Raw genomic sequence first — 18,056 nt, forward strand, 5'->3', positions numbered from 1 at the left:
CCTATAATCCCAGTACTCGGGAGGCCGAGACAAGAGGGCTGTCTCAAATTCAAGGACTGTCTCAGGTTCAAGGCCAGCCTAGGTAACAAAGTGTGCTGAAGCCAGCCTGAACTGCATAGTAAGACCCTATCTCAAAAAACAAAAAACAAACAAACAAAACCAAAGAAATTAAGGGTAGCTAAATACCTCCAATTTTAATGAAAGAGACAAAACTAGGATAAATTCCTTTATAATGAATTCCCTTAATACCTTCATAAATGATATATTCAATAATTTTTTCACTTTTTCCTTCCTTCTCTTTTCTATTACTCAATGACATTAATAGAATTGTTGGTAAAGAAGGGCTGGAGATTTAGCTCAGTGGTACATTTTAGAGGCCCTGAATTCAATCCTCAGCACTACCACCACCAAAAAAAGAAAAGTTCAGAGTTATTTGGAAGTCCTTACATTTCAGATGATTTAAAACAATGAAATGGTGATTTCCATGATTTTATAGATGTTATTATTACAGTATTAATCCTACGGCATTACCTTTTTAAATCGTGGTTGTATGTTCCCACACAAAAGTAACCACAGATAACCATTAACCCCTTTCCCATCCCTGCTTTAATTCCAGAGCACTTCAACTTTGCTGTTTAGTATTTAGAGATTTTTTTCTAAGATTTTGTTTGAAAAAGAGGTTCAGTTTTTCAAAGATCATAAATACTATAGAATACTCTTATTTAATTATTATAAGGATAAGTAAACATACCGATGGAAAAAGAGACCCAAATTAAGGGGAACATATTTTGTGGTAGACACAGCTAATTAAAAGTCTGAATTTATTCATCCTTCCTGTAATTGTAGGAGGTGCTTGGCTAGCCAGGGACTGCACTCTCCAGCCTCTCCCTTTTATCTAGATGTAACCTCATTCTTGCCAAGGATCTGGTAGAGAATATGCCTTAAGTCAATTCCAGGCTCACGTGCTTAATAAGTAGGTGTGCCTTCATCTGGCCCAACCATTAGCTAGAAGCAGAAGCCTCAGAAGTTCTGTAGCAGGAGGTAGCGAACTATAGCCTTCAGGCCAAACAGGACAAGCTTCTTGTTAGAAAAAGGAAAAAAAAAATTCAGAACATAACCACCCCCACTCATTTTAAAGTGTTGTGCATGGAACTTCAATTGCAGAAGGAGAATTAGTGAAGACAGGCCTACCCAATGACTCATAAAGCATTAAATATTTACTCTCTGGCCCTTTACAGAAAACATTTGTTGACTTATGTTCCAAGGGATGCCAAGATCTTAGACCCACTGACTACTACCTCTGCCCTATAAACTGTTGTGAGCCGGAAAGAAATCACTTCATTCACTGACATTTTTAGTTACAGCGGCTATCTACACACATTTGTTGAACATACCATTTTTTTAACATACCATTTTTGAAGTTTGCACCAAAACTAAATTATGAAAAACTTACAAACATTCGGCAGGCGAATGGTAACTGAAGTTCATGCCAAAGGTCAGGGTCTTAGAGATACTGAAGGAAAATTTCACATGTTAAAAGCAAACAGAAGACGAAACATCAACATTTAAACAGGTTACTTGGGGAAATGAAAGCGTAAGGTCAAGAAAAATAATTTAAAGTTTGGAAAGGAATTTCTGCAAAATAAGAAAGTCACTGGTAAAGTGTACTTTTAAGGGCTTGATGAAGCAGAGGCTTCATTAAAGAGGTTAAGGATGCATTTTCTAGGAAGAATAAAGGGCACTGATCACGATATACCTGCAAAATGAGTCACTTGCTCCTCCTCCATTTCATTCCGTTATTCGTGTGTGTTTTATGCCAACAAAGTTGGTAACAACCTGTCTCAGTTTTTTGGGTTTGTTTTTTTTTTAAGGCTAGGGATGTAGCTCAGTGCGAAGACCCTGGGTTCAATCCCCAGTAATAAACAAGAGCCTTTCCTTCCTCTAATTGTGAAAAGAATCCTTCAGAAACCCAGCAGTTTATTGCCTTTTTTGTTTTTGACTGTTGCTCCTTCCCTCTCAGGTATTTCACCACTGCACGTTTACCTAGGCTATCAGCCAAGGGAAGGCTGTCAAACTGTTTTGTTTGTGCCGCGGAAAGGGAAGTGCACGTGGTTCCTCCCCCTTAGTTGCTGGATCTTCCCAGCTGGCCTTGGAGCGGAGGAATCCAGGTTTCTAGACGGGCAGCAGCTCTACACACTCACCCCGCGTCCTCCGCCCGAAGCTGCAGCCCGCAGCCCAGCTCTGCGGCGCTGACCCCGCCCCGGGCCGGCCCTCCTCCGCGAACAGGAGCCCCCACCCCCACCCGGCAGGCTTTCAGGCCGCGCGCTGCGGCGCCTGCTCAGTGCAGGTCGCAGGCGCGAGGGGCGGCGACGGCCGCGGGCGCTCAGGCATGGCGGCGGCGCTGGGCAGCTCCTCCGGCTGGGCGTCCCCGGCAGTGGCCGAGCTCTGCCAGAACACCCCGGAGACCTTTCTGGAGGCTTCCAAGCTGCTTCTCACCTACGCTGACAACATCCTCAGGTGGGAGCGCAGGGCTGGCGGGACGGTCAGGGACCTGCGGCCTCCTGAGCGGCCGGGAAGAGGAAGTTCGTCTGCAGTTGTGACTGGGCACCTGAGGTTCGGCGCTGGGCGGCATGCGCCCTGGGGCCCGCGGTGCTCAGGGCAGGGCAGGCCAGGCCAGGCCAGTAGAAAGGCGCGTCCCTGCAGCGTTTCATTTCTACTGCGTGGGTTTTACTGAGCGCGGTGGCTTATGTTTCCACACGCTTATCAGAAGTTAGTCATTGGTTAAGCGATGTTTCCTTCCCATTTTGAGAATGAATATGCTAATACTAAAGTATTAATAATACAACCCAAGTGGCCAGTTTTTAATTTTCTTGTGGTTTCTTTCTGCCTGTTTTTATTGATTGAAACATAGAAATTGTAAAGTTGCAATTTTTGTATTAACATCTGGATTCTGCTTTTCAACATAAGAATTAATGAAGATAATCGCTTTGGATAAGAGTCATTTCTTTCATTCTTTTATGCGCAAAAGGACCTTGATGACCCCTAAAGATCCTGATAGATTTTGGGAATTTCAAGGCAAGTTTGATTATTTATTTTGAATCATCACCTCCTTCAGCTCTTCCAATTAAATTCTGTAGTGTTTTAAGGAGGAACATGGATTTTCAGGGAGGGAAGTGGAACAGGTTGCCATGAATATCCCTCAATTTGCTGACTCTACTAAATGGTGAGTATATTGGCCTGGAGTCTAAAAGGAAATTTTTCAGTTTAAAGGCTATAGATTTCATGTGACCCAAATTTTAAAGATACTAGTTGCAGTTACACCTTTTAAATCCATGGCAGTAGTTTTAGATAACATAACTGATTCTTAAAGTAAATTGAAAGAACATATTGAGACCTTATTAAATGCCAAATGCTGTGAGGGACACAGCATAAGACCTCTTCACTGCTAACACAGTTATGACCTTCGTGGAGATCATCTTCCTCCTCTTTGACACCTCAGTTTTCCTTGTCTGCCCTGGGAGGTCTAGCTCTGCGTCAAAGTGCAAGGATGCCAGTGGACTCTGAAGTTAGGGGTTGGGTTCTTTATAGGGTATCAGCTTGAACTTCCTACCTGAAACACCACCAAACTCTTTAATCCTCACTGTTTATCACCTGGATTTTTTTTTTTGGCTCCGGAAATCGAACTCGGGACCTTGCGCTTGCAAGGCAGGCACAGGAACCACTGAGCTAAATCCCCAGCCCCAACCCTCACTGTTTAGAAAAGGGAAGTGACCCTGTAAAGATGATCTACTTCTGCTTTCAGTCAAGTGAGACCAAAAATGCTGAGGTAAAGGTGCTTTGAGAAAGAACAGCTTTACATGCAAACAATGACTTTTGGCATCTTAATCGACATTGTGAATATTTACCAAGCTCCTAAAAGAGACTTGGCATGCTTTTGGTTCATGTAACAGTCTTTATTATGGCTTATTTTTCTAATGTTAATTTTTCTCTAAAAAAGGAATTAGGAATTTGGTGCTCATAATTGAAGATCATGAAAAAAACTACCCTTGTTAGATTGTCTTAATAGTGAGTCAGGTTATGGCATAGCAGACCAGCTGAGCAAGTGGGCAAGCCAGGACATGCACACACAAGTTCCAATCAGAAAGTGCTATCTTCGGTTCTCCTGAGAACTCCAGCAAGAATAAGGGCCTACAATCCTTTCCACAGGGAGTAGCTATATGACTGCAGAGATCTCTACTCTCTCAGCACCCCATAAAGAATTAGGAGAACTTGTGTCTCTCAAGGGAAACGAGGCAAATTTGGGCATGACAAACTGAGTGAGTTAAAGTGGGTGTGCCAGCCAGGGTATACACAGAAAAATAGTTCCATGATCAGGAAGTGTCATCTTCAGTTCTTCTCACCAGAACTCATTTGATAGGACAACTTAGACTTGACATTAGCGTGAAGAATGGGAGTTAAAAGAGATTGCCGCCATTTTTCTTGTGGCCACTGTGTTCTTTCCCAGTGGTCTCTTCTCACCCTGTAGAGTGTATTTCTTTTCCTACTTTTAATTGGCCCATACTCTCTCTGCAGAGCATCTTTCTTTTCCTACCCTTAATAAATGTAAAACCTTACTACTTTTTATGCTTGTCTTGACCAGTTCTTTGTTCATGATAGAAAGAACCTAAAAAACACCTCTAGAAGGAGACCCCAGAACCAAGTAACAATAGTGTCTCTGTCCTCATATTCTTAACATTTCGACCCAGGCTTGGGGAGGAGGAGGGACTATGCTTGTTTGGTGTCTAAATCCAGAGTCTTCCTAATCTCAACAGAAGAGCTGCAGATCCCTTCTTGGTCCTCAAACACACAGTATTATTTTTATGCTTATCTAAGTTATTTTAAAGTAGAGAAAATGAAAGTATTTAGTTTCTTTTGCTGTTTTGAGACATCTAGCATTAGAGGTAAGGGACTGTGTAAGAGGATTGTCTTGCTATCTCTTGTTCTCAGAGTCTGACAAAGAATTTTATAGAATTATTGCTGAAATGAGAATTTCATTAGATTTTTTTGAAAGTGATACTTTTTGCTATATACAGCGAATCTCAAGTAAAAATAATACTGTCGGTTTAAATTTCTGCTGTGGATGATGTTTATCTTATCCCTCAACTAACAGTCATAAATCTAATTTATAGAAGAAAATATGGGCTAATTTGCATGCAAAAATTACCACTCATTTCTTTTTCAAAAATTTATTTATTTATTTATTTATTTATTTACTTATTTTAGTAAGGGTCTTGCTCTGTAATTCAGGGTGCCCTTAAACTCAGTATGTAGTCCAGGCTGGCCTTGAACTCGTGGCAGTCCTCCTGCCTTACCCTCCTTAGTGTTGGGATTACAGGCGTGTGTCACTACACTGGCTCACTCCTAAATAAAAATGGAATTACCTCAATAATACCTGGTTTCTCAAAAATTTGTAGTAATTTCACTGACAACTCAGAAGAGTTTCTTAGCTAATTTGTTTCCATTTGTTCTTTAAAATATTAAAACATAAAATTTATTGTCCACTAATTTACTTTGCAAACTGGACAGTTATTGAGTACAAACTGCACTGGGTGTGACTTATAAACAGAAAATGGTTTCTTCAAAGAATGTATATTTAAGAGAAATATACACAGAGGAATCTAAGAACAGTTCCAAGATAGTATTTAAGCATTTATTTCTTATGTAAGAAGATAGCAAGGAGGACTAACATGAGACACTTTTGAGGATAGAGGTTGGATCAGTTGATGGAATAGCAGAGAATGTATAGATATACATTATAGGTAAGATACTTAAGCAAAAAAAAAGCTGTAGTCTGGAATCACAGAGAAGCAAAATGAAAGTTTCATGTAAAATAATCTAAGAAGATGAAAACACAAGGCACTGATTGCAGTTGTGAAGATTCTGCACAATCGTAACTAATACGTAAATTATATTAGTCACCTTTCTGTTGTTGAGACAAAATACCTGAAAAACACAACTTAAACAAGAAAAGGTTTATTTTGGCCTATGCTTTCAGAGGGTCAATCCATGATCAGGTATCTCCAAGGAAGCAATGTTATGGTGAAGCAAAGCTGCTCATCTCATGAGGGTCAGGAAACAGTAGGGGGAGGCCCAAAGAGAGAGGAAGTTTGAGGATAAGAATATACCCTTCCAGAGGGGTGAGGGAAAGAAAGGAAAGGAATGAATATGAGAAAAGGATAAAAGGGAAACAAAGTCTTTATAAATAGGGAGGGGTGGAGGGGTTGAAGGGAGGGTAGGGGAATGGGGAAAAGAATAAGAACCAAGATACATCATGTAAAGGTACAAGATCCCAATGATGAATGTCATCATATTGTATACCTAAAATGTACCAATAAACTTGTAATAATAATAAAAGAGTACACCCTTCTAGGGCATGTTCCTAAAGACCTTCCTCAAACCAGTCCCCAACTCCTAACAGCACATTCAGCTATGAACTCATCAGTGGAGTAATGCTTTGATGAAGTTAGTCTAATCACCTTCCAAAACCCCCAACTCTGAACATACGAGTCTTTTGAGGATGTTTGGTCTAAACCATAGCATTCTGCCCCGGGCCCCCAAAGACTAATGCCCATCTCGTCATGCTAATTGCATTCGATATATCTCAGAGTTGTGAAAGTCTCAACAGTTACAATATTTTACAGAATCCAAAAGTCTTTTCTGGAACTCAAGGCAGCTCTTAGCTGGGAACCCCTATAAAAATTAAAAAGCAAATTACATATGCCCATGATACAATGGCACAGGGTAAAAATTTCCATTCCAAACAGGAGGAATAAGGGAATAGAAAGGAATAGGACCAAAGCAAGACTGAAACCCAGCAGGGAACACCTTAAGTCCCATAGCCCTGTGACCGGGATCCAGGACACACAGTGGCAAAATGTGCTCTTTAGAAAGGGCTTTTGCAGCCCCATCCCTATTATCTCACTAATTACATCCCACCTGGCCTTTCGCTTGTGACTGTGCTTGATACCTATAGCTTTTCTTGGCAGATGTTGCATATGCAGCCATCTCCAACTTTCTGGGATCTCCATTGCATCTTCGGCCTCTCACCATTTCATGCATCACCCTCTCAGGGGCTCCTGGTGGGGACTCTGACCCTGTCACATATTGCCTAGCCTCCCAGGCCTTCCTCTGAAATCTAGATGGAAGCCTCAGTGACCCTTTAATTCTTGCATTTTGCATCCCTGCAAACAGCATCTCGTGGACAACACCAAGATCTGTCACCAGCACAAGCAGTAGTCAGGCTCCCTTGGACCATGACTGCAGCAGACTTCACTCCTGGTATCAATTTTCTATATTAGCTTTCCCACTGCTGAACACAATACCTGATAGCCACAACTTAAGGGAGAAGTTTAACTGGCTCATGTGTCCAGGTTATAATCATGTGGCTCCCAGGTAAAAACATCATGGGAAGCTGCTCAGTTCATGGTGGCCAAGAAGCAGAGTGGGGGAACAGTGCTATAGTGGAAGGAATGAAGAACCAGACATAGATCATAAGGCCACACCTTCATGATCCACCCAGACACCCAGGAGTGTGCTTTACTAATCTGCTAGATGTTTCTTAGTTCAGTGAAGTTGACATACCAGGACTAGTAGTCACAGTCCACTCATTAACTTCACAGCCAAACATATCTCCTTAAACCACGCTTAATCTCCAGACAGAGACAATCACAAGTTCATAATTCCACTTAGTATAACCATCCCACATACAACAGAAATGCAGTAACCTTCTCGAAAGTCTGAACAGTTCCAACATTTTTCAGAATTCCAAATCAAAGTCTCCTCTGAGACTTAAGGCAGACTCTTAGCTGTGAACCTTTGTAAAAATTAAGAACAAATTACATAATCTCAAGGTACAGTGGTACAAGGTAAACATTCTCATTCCAAAAAGAAAGAATTGGACCAAAGCAAGACCTAAACCTAACGGCAAACATTAAGTCTTATAGTTCCATATTTGGCCTCTGCAGCACATGGAGTAAAATGTGAGTTCCAAAGGGCTTGGGTAGACCTGTTCTTACAGTTGTTCTTACCTGTTCTTGCTGGTTGCAATCCACACAGCCTTTTTCTTGGTGTGGCTCCACTTATAACCTGCAGCTTTCTTTGGCAGATATTTCTGGCATCTCTGGGATCTTCACTGTACCTTTCACTTCATTCTCCCAGCTTTATGTACTGCCCTTTCAAGGGCTTCTTTTCTCTTTGAAATCTGAGTGAAAGCCTCTATGACCCCACAATTCTTGCATTCTGCATGCCAATAAAGCCAACATCACACGGACAAATGGCAAGGTCTGCTGTCAGCAGAAGCAGTAGCCAAGGCCCTCTTGGATCATAGTTTCAGCGGCCTCTTTTTTTTTTTTTGGTCCCCGGAATCAAACTCAGGTCCTTGCACTTGCGCAGCAGGCAGCAAAACCACTGAGGTAAATCCCCAGCCCAACGGCCCCTTGAGTAACTGGAGAGCTGAGCACGATGAAATGCATCCTGGGCAACCAATTCCCTAGGAGACCCATCTTGAGTAGAGGTCCCAGGGACCCTTCTCAAATGAAACATTGATACTTTTGCACCCTTGAGGAAAACTGGTCACTTCCCAGCAGCCAGGAAACAGAGAGAACATTCAGCTATGAACTCATCCATCCATTGATGAGGTTAGTGCCTCCATGATCTAATCACCTTCTAAAAGTTCCACCTCTGAACACAGGAGCCTTTGGGGGACATTTTTGATCCAACTCATAATATTGATGAAATGAAACAGCAACTGATGGTTCTCAAAGACAATGAAAGGAGTAGAAATGAAGGGAAAGAGAAAAATCAAAACTAAATTTCTAAGGTAGGTTAACTGACACCTGGAGAAACAAAGCAAATAGTTAATTGAGGATTAGTGACTTTGTTGGCAGCTAGTTTGGTAGAATGTATATAAGCCTTGTAATCAGTCTGGTGTGTTTAAATTTGTAGTCAGCCATTTTTCAAGAGTATAATCATGGGCAACTTATATATGTTTTTTGGGGATTAGTTTTCTCATTTGTTGAAAGAAAAACAGGATGGATGCAAAACCACAAATAAAGGACCTGGCACGTAGGTAACTGTTGTAAAAGTTATATGTTGTTGCAATTTTCGTGTTAAACATACTAAATGGAGTGTTCAAGTTTTATTTGTTATCAGAAATCAAGAATCATAGACTTAGAGCCAAAGATAGCTCCCACATCATTCTTAAAACAGACTGATTTTTTGAAAAATTTAGGTGTATCTCAGAATAACATTGCCAGAAGGACTATTATACACAACATTTTTTTTGTATTTGCTTGTTTGTTTTGTAGTACTAGGGATTGAACCCAGGGCCTTCTCACTGAACTATATCCACAACACTTTATATTTTTATTATTTTGACACAGGGCCTCACTAAGTTGTTAAGTTGCCCAGAATGGAAGAGTATACATGGGATGAGTAACCAGTACATGAAAAGCTTTGATGTAATATTTCTAAATAACCTTTTCATATGCTGTTTACTCATCCCATTTATATGCTTCCAAATCTTATGGTAAAAGAAATTTATATTTTCCTTTTATTTATTTATTTTTTGGGGGGGTACTGTGAATTGAACTCAGGTCCTTGCGCTTGTGCAGCAGGCGTTGAAACCACTGAGCTAAATCCCTAGCCCATATTTTCCTTTTATTACCATACTTCCTGTGTCAAAAATACACCTTGAACTGGAACAGAACTTATTGTAAAAACAATCGTTTATCTATGGAAGAAAAAAATCAAGAGGCCATAAAGGTAAACCATGGTTCAGGTTTATTGGAAATAAAATCTTGGATAAATTATGATCCATTTTTATATATCTTTTTAGATTCATTCATTTCATGAATATTTTATTAACCACCATCTGTGTGGCACATACCTGGCTAGGCAAATGGAATCCATCATAACAAAACAGACAAAATCTTTTGCCCCCTATCTGCAGCCTATGTGAAATTCTTTTCCTTTTAAAAAAAGGAATTTTTTCCTTTTAAAAACCTAAAAGACTCAAAGAGGTTTGTATCTCTTAACAGCACAGAATTAAAATATCACATAAATTTTTCTAATAACATAATTATGAGCTGTGAAGTTGGACAGTGAACTTGTACTAAATGTATACAAAGAATCACAAACTTGTACTATTTTTCCCAACTGCATTGCTTAAGTTGGAGTCTGTACTACCCATGTAGCAATATAGTCAATGTGAACTGTGAAAAAATACAAAAACAGTATGAAAATACAGATTTCCATATGTAATACAACATCTTTTTTTTCAGAAACCCTAATGATGAAAAATATAGATCTATTCGGATTGGAAACACAGCTTTTTCTACTAGACTCTTACCTGTCAGAGGAGCTGTTGAATGTTTATTTGAAATGGGCTTTGAAGAGGTAAGTATGTATTCAGACTTTTCTCTTCCCTCTTCATGTACAAAGCCATTATAGTGTTGATGAAGAAGTGTTTGAATAAGATAGTATCTTTTAATTAATTGACTATTTTGGAAGTCTGTAGAATTAGTAATTTCTTCACCTGTGGACATTTAAGTGAAACAGTTAATATATTTTGTTTTGTTTTGTTTTTTTCTGGCACCAGGAATTGAACTCAGGACCTTATGCTTACCAAGCAGGCGTGGCACCACTAAGCTAAATCTCTGTCCCCAGTTTTTTTGTTTTTTTTTTTGCTAATGGGGATCAAACTCAGGACCTTGCGCTTGCCAGGCAGGCGTGGCACCACTGAGCTCCATCTCCGGCTCCACATTTTAAAGTAAAAATAAAAACAACTCACCACAAAGAATTCCAGCTTTCACTCTGGTGGCATAGGCTTGACTGGGCTGGGCTTGGCTAGGCTAGGCAAGGCTAGGCTAGGCTGGGAAAGGTCAGATATGTACCCCAAAGACCAAATGTGACCTCTTCAGATTTTTAGAAAAACTTGATTTGTGAGTAGACATGAATATTAATAGGGCCTAACCATGCCTCTTCAGGAAGAAATGAGAAGTCTAAAGTAAACACAAAAGCTTGAGTTAAGTTTTCACCCAGAAGGGTTTTCCTCTATGACAAGAGAGGAGTCCTAATGTGTTTCGTTGTTTCGTTTTGCAAGAAGAGTTTGGTTTTTCTATCTTCTGAAATCATGTGGCATGATTTAATTTTATAATACAATTAATATAATTATCAAGATTGACTGGAGACTGTATCCATTTTTTATTTTTGAAGTGTTACAGATTTGAATGGAATCATATTTGTCTTTTACTCCACAAATAAACTTGAGTGCCAAATAGGGTAACCAGCCACCCCTAATTTGCCCAGTGTCATCCTGTTTTTAGCACTAAAAGTTCCAGGAAATCCTCAGTCTCGGGCAACCTGAGGGGTTGGCCACTCCAGTGCCAGACAGCAAGCCATTTTGAGACTTAAAGTATTATTTGATCCAAATGGAGTCACAATTTCATAAAAGATTAACATATTTTAATAAAACTAAATTATATTTAAAGTCTCTAGCTACCTTTCGACTTCACACATGAAGACATAATCTGAAGTAAATGGTGTATCGTTATTACATTGTAGGAGAAACCAATGGAGCTGAAACTGAACTCTACTACCAAAAAGAAATTTGATAGACTTTATGAGTGAGAATCTAAGATCTGTCTTGAAATTTACAACTATATATTAAAGTCCTACACACTTACAGGCCCACTTTCTCTGAGGCTGTATTGTTTTTTGAGAGTGAGGAAGACTGGGATCCAAATGGATTTGTGACCCTATAGTTTAAGTTAGTGGAGTCGTTCTCAACTGGGAGCTGTACATGCCTTTCACCTGCATTCTCTTCCTCTGGTGTGGATGGGGCATGGGAAATTTGTGAGAACAGTTTGGCCTGCTTTGGTGTCTTAAAAAATATTACCAGCATTTAGGGACCAAGTTTGCTAACATCCTGCAATGAGAATTATCTCAGCAAAAATTCTTTGAGAAGTGAGTTTATTAAATCGTGGAATTGTTAGCTGGGTGTGATGGTGCAAGCTTATAACCCCAGCACTCAGGATACTAAGGAGGATCACCATGAGTTCGAGGCCAGCCTGGGCTACAAAGCAAGTTCAGGGCCAGCCTGGACTACATAGCAAAACACTGTCTTAAAAAACAAAACAAAACAAAAATCCTAGGATTCTTGTTGACCTTTTAATATAATCTTGGATCTAAACCTATAATTTTATCTTTTTATAAAAATACAAGGCTGTTAATTAAACTTTTTTGGTACAAACACTTTGGCCATAACTATATTTTTTTAGGTTAAGACTGGTTAGAAAGCGATGGAAAGAAAAGAAGGCATGTGTGTACCTCTGCCTTATTGGAGCCCTCTCTGAAGTGTGTGCTGAGATCTAGACCCAGACACCTGTCATGCTGTTTTTTTAATACCTAAACTCTAAAGCCCAACAAATTTCCTTTTGATAGAGTTCAGCTTCCCCTCTATTAGTTCCTCCCACAACATGTCTGCCTTAGTACAGCTTCTCTAACAGCATGCAGTCAAGATACCTCTATATTTGGAAACCAGATGTCTGGTTTCTCTTCACTTCTTGTCAGAGATATGAAGTGGTTTTCTCTGACTTCCTTTTATTAAATGTAACTTTTTGGTTGACACCTATTTGTACATTTTCAAGAGATACCTTATGATGTCTTTTATTTTTTTAAAAAATACATATTTTTTTAGGGCCGGAGATTTAGCTCAGTGGTTTCGCTGCCTGCTGCGCAAGCTCAAGGACCCAAGTTCAATCCCCAGTACCAAAATATATATATATATATATATATTTTTTTTTTTTTAAAGCTATATAAAAACCTAGAGTTACTTGACTAGAAGCCCACATGTAGGGTCCACTAATTTTTCTAAGACAGTAAGTAAAACATATACAATGTCAAGTCAAAACTATGGACTCTTTTTTTTTTTTTGGTAGTGCTGGTGATAGAACCTAGAGTTTTGTTCATGCTAAGTAATTGCTCACAACAAGTTACATCCCTATCCCCGATGTATAAATTATTAGCAGTAACCAAAAACCTTTTTTAGATTCATTTAATGAATATCCATATAATAAGGTCAGAAAGCTCTAAAATGAAGCATTACAACAGTATGAAATAAAGATGAAAACAAAACCATTGTACAAAAGATAATATACATTTTAGAAGCAATTAACTTCCAGTGCAGATTTTCACTATTGTAAAGAAGATAGGTGTGTGCATTTGTGGTTCTTATGATCAATTCCCCCAATCAAATTTTTCTAAAAGTCCTTTGAACCACATTAAATAAGCATTACATGTTAACAAACAAAAATGTTTTAATTTTTTAGTTTATATTTAAGCATTATCTACTGTTGTATTTTAAAAGGGCCATAATGATACAAAAATACGATTGTTAAAATATGATGCATTGTGTAGTATTAACTTTACTGTATATATAAGAATGACTGTCAGTATAAAGCAAAGATTTAAAATTTCCTAATTTTGAAAATTCCAGGGAGAAACCCATCTCATCTTCCCTAAAAACGCTTCAGTGGAGCAATTGCAAAAAATTCGTGACCTGATTGCCATAGAAAGAAGTAGCAGATTGGATGGAACAAATAAGAGCCACAAAGTAGAATCATCTCAGCAACCTACATCCAGTACCCAGCTTCCTACAACACAGTCTTCAAATCCTAATGGGTTAATCCAGTACACAGGAAACCATCAAGGGCAGTTGAATCCACCTTCTGCTCCAAAGGTAGTGTTAGAATTAAACATTTTTTAACCATTCTGTTAAAAGTGTTGAAATATCTAAAGCAGTAGTTTATGCTGTGATTTATTCCTGAATTTATATCTCAGTATTCTTGGTTCTTACAAGTCTAACTTGTTCAAATTTATTCAGCCCTTTAAAAAATTACCAGTTTTATAACAAAAGTGGGGAATATGGCTATCTTTTATTTATATTTTAAAACTTATGAGTTATTGCTTCTGTTTTGTTTAAATTTATTATTTATAAATGTACCTGTTACCTTTGTACTTAAATAAGCTACACAGAGTAACATATGTCTTCAACCTAAAGTAGATGAAATTGCTGAACAAGAATATGGCCCTGAAATTAGTAGATTTTCTCTACTGCATTGACATTTTTAATCTAAGTTTTACCATGATTCACCATGGGATTACTAACTCCAATAGTCCAACCATTATCAGCTTCTCAATTCAGTAAAAATTTGGCTCTTTTAGTTAGAAGGTAAATAAAAATGGGTTAATGTATTGATCATGGATGCTAGCAAATTAGTAAAGTTTAGCTATTAGGATACATAGATTTATACTTCTGAAGAACTGAAACTAAATTTCTGATGTCTTGCAGCCATTCTCCGTAAACCTAAATGATCCCACTTAATATAAAATGTCCTGGTTATAGAAACTCCTTTTTATAGAGGTTATTTTTCTTCTACATTTTCACCATCAAAACTTTTTGTGATATTCCTGTAGTAATTTTATCAAAAACCAGCTTAAACTTGTATCTTCTTATTTTAATTTTGGTAGAATATCTCGTCATTGTTTTCCACACAGCAGAACTTTGTATATAGCCAATTATTAAATCCACTCTTAATCTTCTTATGTGGATAATTCCATAACCTTTAACCTCTTCTGTCTGATAGTCAGATGATTAGGAGTCATTTCTTTTGTCTAAGCAAGGAATGCCCAGGCTTCTTTAAAAATAAGTTAAAGTGGTATTTGCTGACAGGAGAAAGAATATAAGTGCTTACTTTTTTTTGAGTAATTTTTATTGAATGGCTTCCAAAGTTTTTTTCATGGGAGATTAACTCCTACCATATTCTTTTGTACCTCAGTTACTTAAATTAGCCTTTCAACCTTTAAAATATTTTCTCTTATTAGCTTCACTGGTATTTTTTGCTTATAATAATAATAAAGTTAGTGTCTATGAATACTTCTAAGAAATGTTATTGGATCAGCTAATGATACTGAAGGCTGTAGGCAGCAGATGAAATAGCATATGTGAAAGCTTTGTAAACTATAGAGAACTTTAAAGATTTACTCTTAGTAATTCTTTCTGTAAAATATCAGATTTGCTTCTGTAGTGAGGAGCTACTTTTGTTAGAATAGTAACTCTAATTCTGTCTCTTACAAAAGTGGTTTTCATTATTTTTTTGGTTGTACATCTTACTGGTAATAGAATGTTGAGTGCATAACCCAGTCTCTTACCTATTTAAAATTATATACTTCCATACTAGTATATTGTACTTGAAATTCATACAAAACTCATGTAAAAAGTTAAGGAGTGAAATAAAAGTAAGTCCAAGAAGCCTCCCCTCCAATGCTCTCAAAAACGGGTTCTCTTGCCCCTCCCTGGAAGCACATGTATCCCTTCATGGGACACTTTAGGTCTTCATCAGTTTTGCAGCTAACATTGATACAGATGTGGGAGGTCACTTAACAGCTTTCTTGGTTTTAAACACATTTACGTAGGAGTTTTCTGATTATAGTATAAGAATATGTCTTTGAAAATTCCCTGCTTTATCTTTTGCTTAATTGCAGTATTACAGTTTAAAATGTATACTGCTTGGTGAACACCTAAAATTTCAGTACTCGGAGCCTGAGGCAGGAAGATTGCAAATTCAATCTCAGCCAGGCTATTTATTTATTTAGTGCATGTTTGCAGTGCATAATGCTTACATTCCTTGTGTGAAGTTGGTACATGTTCATAACACATCTTAATTCTCTCTCTTCCCTCCCTCTCCCTCCAGCTCTTCATCCCCTTCCCATTTGAGAAAGATCTGTCTCCCTACTTCCTATTACCTGTCTTTTATTTTCCTCTTTATTTATATTTTGGGTTCTCATATAAGAGAAATCGTGTGATATTTAAGCTTGTGTGTATGATTTATTTCACTTAAATTATGGTCTCAAGATGCATCCATTTTCCTACAAATGACTTGTTTATCCCTCTTTATGGCAAAATAGTATTTCAATGTGTATAAATACCACATTGTTTTTATTCATTCATCTGGTGATGGATATATAGGCTGCTTCCAAGATTTAGCTATTATGAATTGTGATGCTATAAACATTGGTACGAATGTATCACTGTACTATGGTGCCTTTAACTCTTTTGGAAAGATGCCTAGACAGAGAATTACTGGATTGAATGGAATTTCTACTATTGCTTTTTTAAGGTATCTCCATACTGATTTCCATAGAGGTTATACTAGTTTACATTCCCACCAACAATATAAAGAGTTCCTTTATCCCTGTGGCCTCACTAGTATTTGTTGTTATTTGCTTTCTTGATGATAGTCATTCTTTCTGGGGTGAAATGGAATGGTGTTATTTTAATTTACGTTTCTCTAATGGCCAGTAGTGTTGAGCATTTCTTCATGTTTTTATTGACCATTTGTACCTCTTCTGTGATGTGTCTATTCATTTTAGTTGCCTATTTTCTGACTGAGTCTTTTATTTTGGGGAGGGTCTAATTTTTCTTTTTAGGGTTTTGTTGCTGTTGTTGTTTTGTTTGTTTGTTTTGAGACAGGGTCTCACTATGTAGTTCAGGCTGGCCTTGAGCTCATTATGTAGTCCAGACTGGCCTCAAACTCATGGTGATCCTTCCTCCTTCAGCCTGCTGAGTACTGGGAGTACAGGCGTGCACCACCACACCCAGATTTTGAGCTCTTTCTGTATTCTAAATATTAGCCCTCTGAGGAATAGCTGGCACAAATTTTTTTCCCATTCTGTAAGTTGTTTTTCATTCTGCTGGTTGTTTCTTTTGCTGTGTAGAAGCTTTTTAATTTGATATGATCTTATTTGTGGATTCTTGGTACTGTTTCATGTACAACCGAGTTTCTGTTCAGAAAGTCCTTGATTATGCCTATGACTTCAAGAGTTTTACCTATCTTATCTTCCAGCAGGTTAAGTGTTTCTATTTTAACATTTAGTTCTTTGATCCATTTTGGTTTTAGTGTAGTAAGTGGTGAGAGATACTGGTCTAGATTTAATCTTCAGCATGTGGATAGCCAGATTTCCCAACAACATCTATTAGGCTATCTTTCCTCCAGTGTATGATTTTGGCCCCTTTGTCAAAGATGAAATAGTTGAATGTGCTTGGGGTTGTTTCTGCATCTTCTGTTCTGTTCCATTGATTTTTGTGTCTGATTTTGTGCTAGTACCAAACTTTTTATCACAGTAGCTTTGTAATACAACTTCAATTCCAGGATTTTGATGCCTGCAGGTTTGCTCTTGTTATCTAGAATTGCTTTTGCTATTCTGGATCCCTTCTGGTTCAATATGAACTTTAGGACTGTGTTTTTCTAGTTCTGTGAAGAATGCTATTGGTGCTTTAATTGGGATTGCATTAAATCTATATATCAGTTTGGGAAATATGGCCATTTTGACTATGTTGGTTCTGCCTATTCAGGAACAGGGGATGTGTTTCCATTTTCTGATGTTTTCTCTGATTTCCTTTTTCAGAGTGCTACAGTTTTTATTGTAGAGGCTTTTCACTTCCTTATGTTAATTTCTAAGTAATTTTTCTTGGTGCTATTGTGCGTGGTATTTTTTTTCCTAGTTTCTTTCTCAGTGGGTTCATTATTAGTATGCAGGAATGCTATTGATTTTTGTATGTTGATTTTATATCCTGCTATATCACTGAATGTAGTTATTAATTCTAAAAGTCTTTGGTGAATTTTTTGGGTCTTCTATGTAGTAGATCCTATCATCTGCAAATATTGATAATTTGGCTTATTCCTTTCCTATATGCATCTCTTTTATTTCTTCTGTAATTTTTCTTGCTATGTTGCTATATGATAAAGAACTATGTTGAACAAGAGTGGTGATAGTAGACATCCTTGTTTTGTTCCTGATTTTAGAGAGAAATCTATCAGTTTTTCCCCATTTAATATGATGGCGGCAATAGGTTTGTCATAAATAGCCCAGGTAATTTAGTGACTTAATGAGACTCTGTTTCAAAATTTAAAAAATTTAAAGGGGCTGGGGATATAGCTTAGTGTGAAGCCTCTGGG

General features: G+C 37.9%; 1 protein-coding gene across 7 annotated transcripts in view; it reads left to right on the top strand.

Annotated features, from left to right (window-relative positions):
* The first annotated feature begins 2,155 nt into the window (after nt 1-2,155).
* Nucleotides 2,156-18,056, top strand: part of Ngly1 (N-glycanase 1) — a 76,985-nt gene continuing 61,084 nt past the window's right edge. For 5 of the 7 annotated variants that reach the window (XM_004857793.4, XM_004857796.4, XM_004857795.4 and 2 more), the window contains exons 1-3: nt 2,156-2,517; nt 10,320-10,434; nt 13,535-13,777. In XM_004857793.4, coding sequence (XP_004857850.1) covers nt 2,390-2,517; nt 10,320-10,434; nt 13,535-13,777 — 486 coding nt within the window. In that variant the 5' untranslated portion in view covers nt 2,156-2,389. Of the gene's footprint in view, nt 2,518-2,967; nt 3,076-8,728; nt 8,858-10,319; nt 10,435-13,534; nt 13,778-18,056 lie in introns of all 7 variants that reach the window. The other 2 variants (XM_021238750.2, XM_021238748.2) reach the window with 2 other exon arrangements.

The sequence above is a fragment of the Heterocephalus glaber genome, unplaced genomic scaffold (genome assembly GCF_053883595.1).
Source record: "Heterocephalus glaber isolate CG9 unplaced genomic scaffold, H.glaber_assembly_v1.0 deba00001472, whole genome shotgun sequence".
Classification (NCBI taxonomy): domain Eukaryota; kingdom Metazoa; phylum Chordata; class Mammalia; order Rodentia; family Bathyergidae; genus Heterocephalus; species Heterocephalus glaber.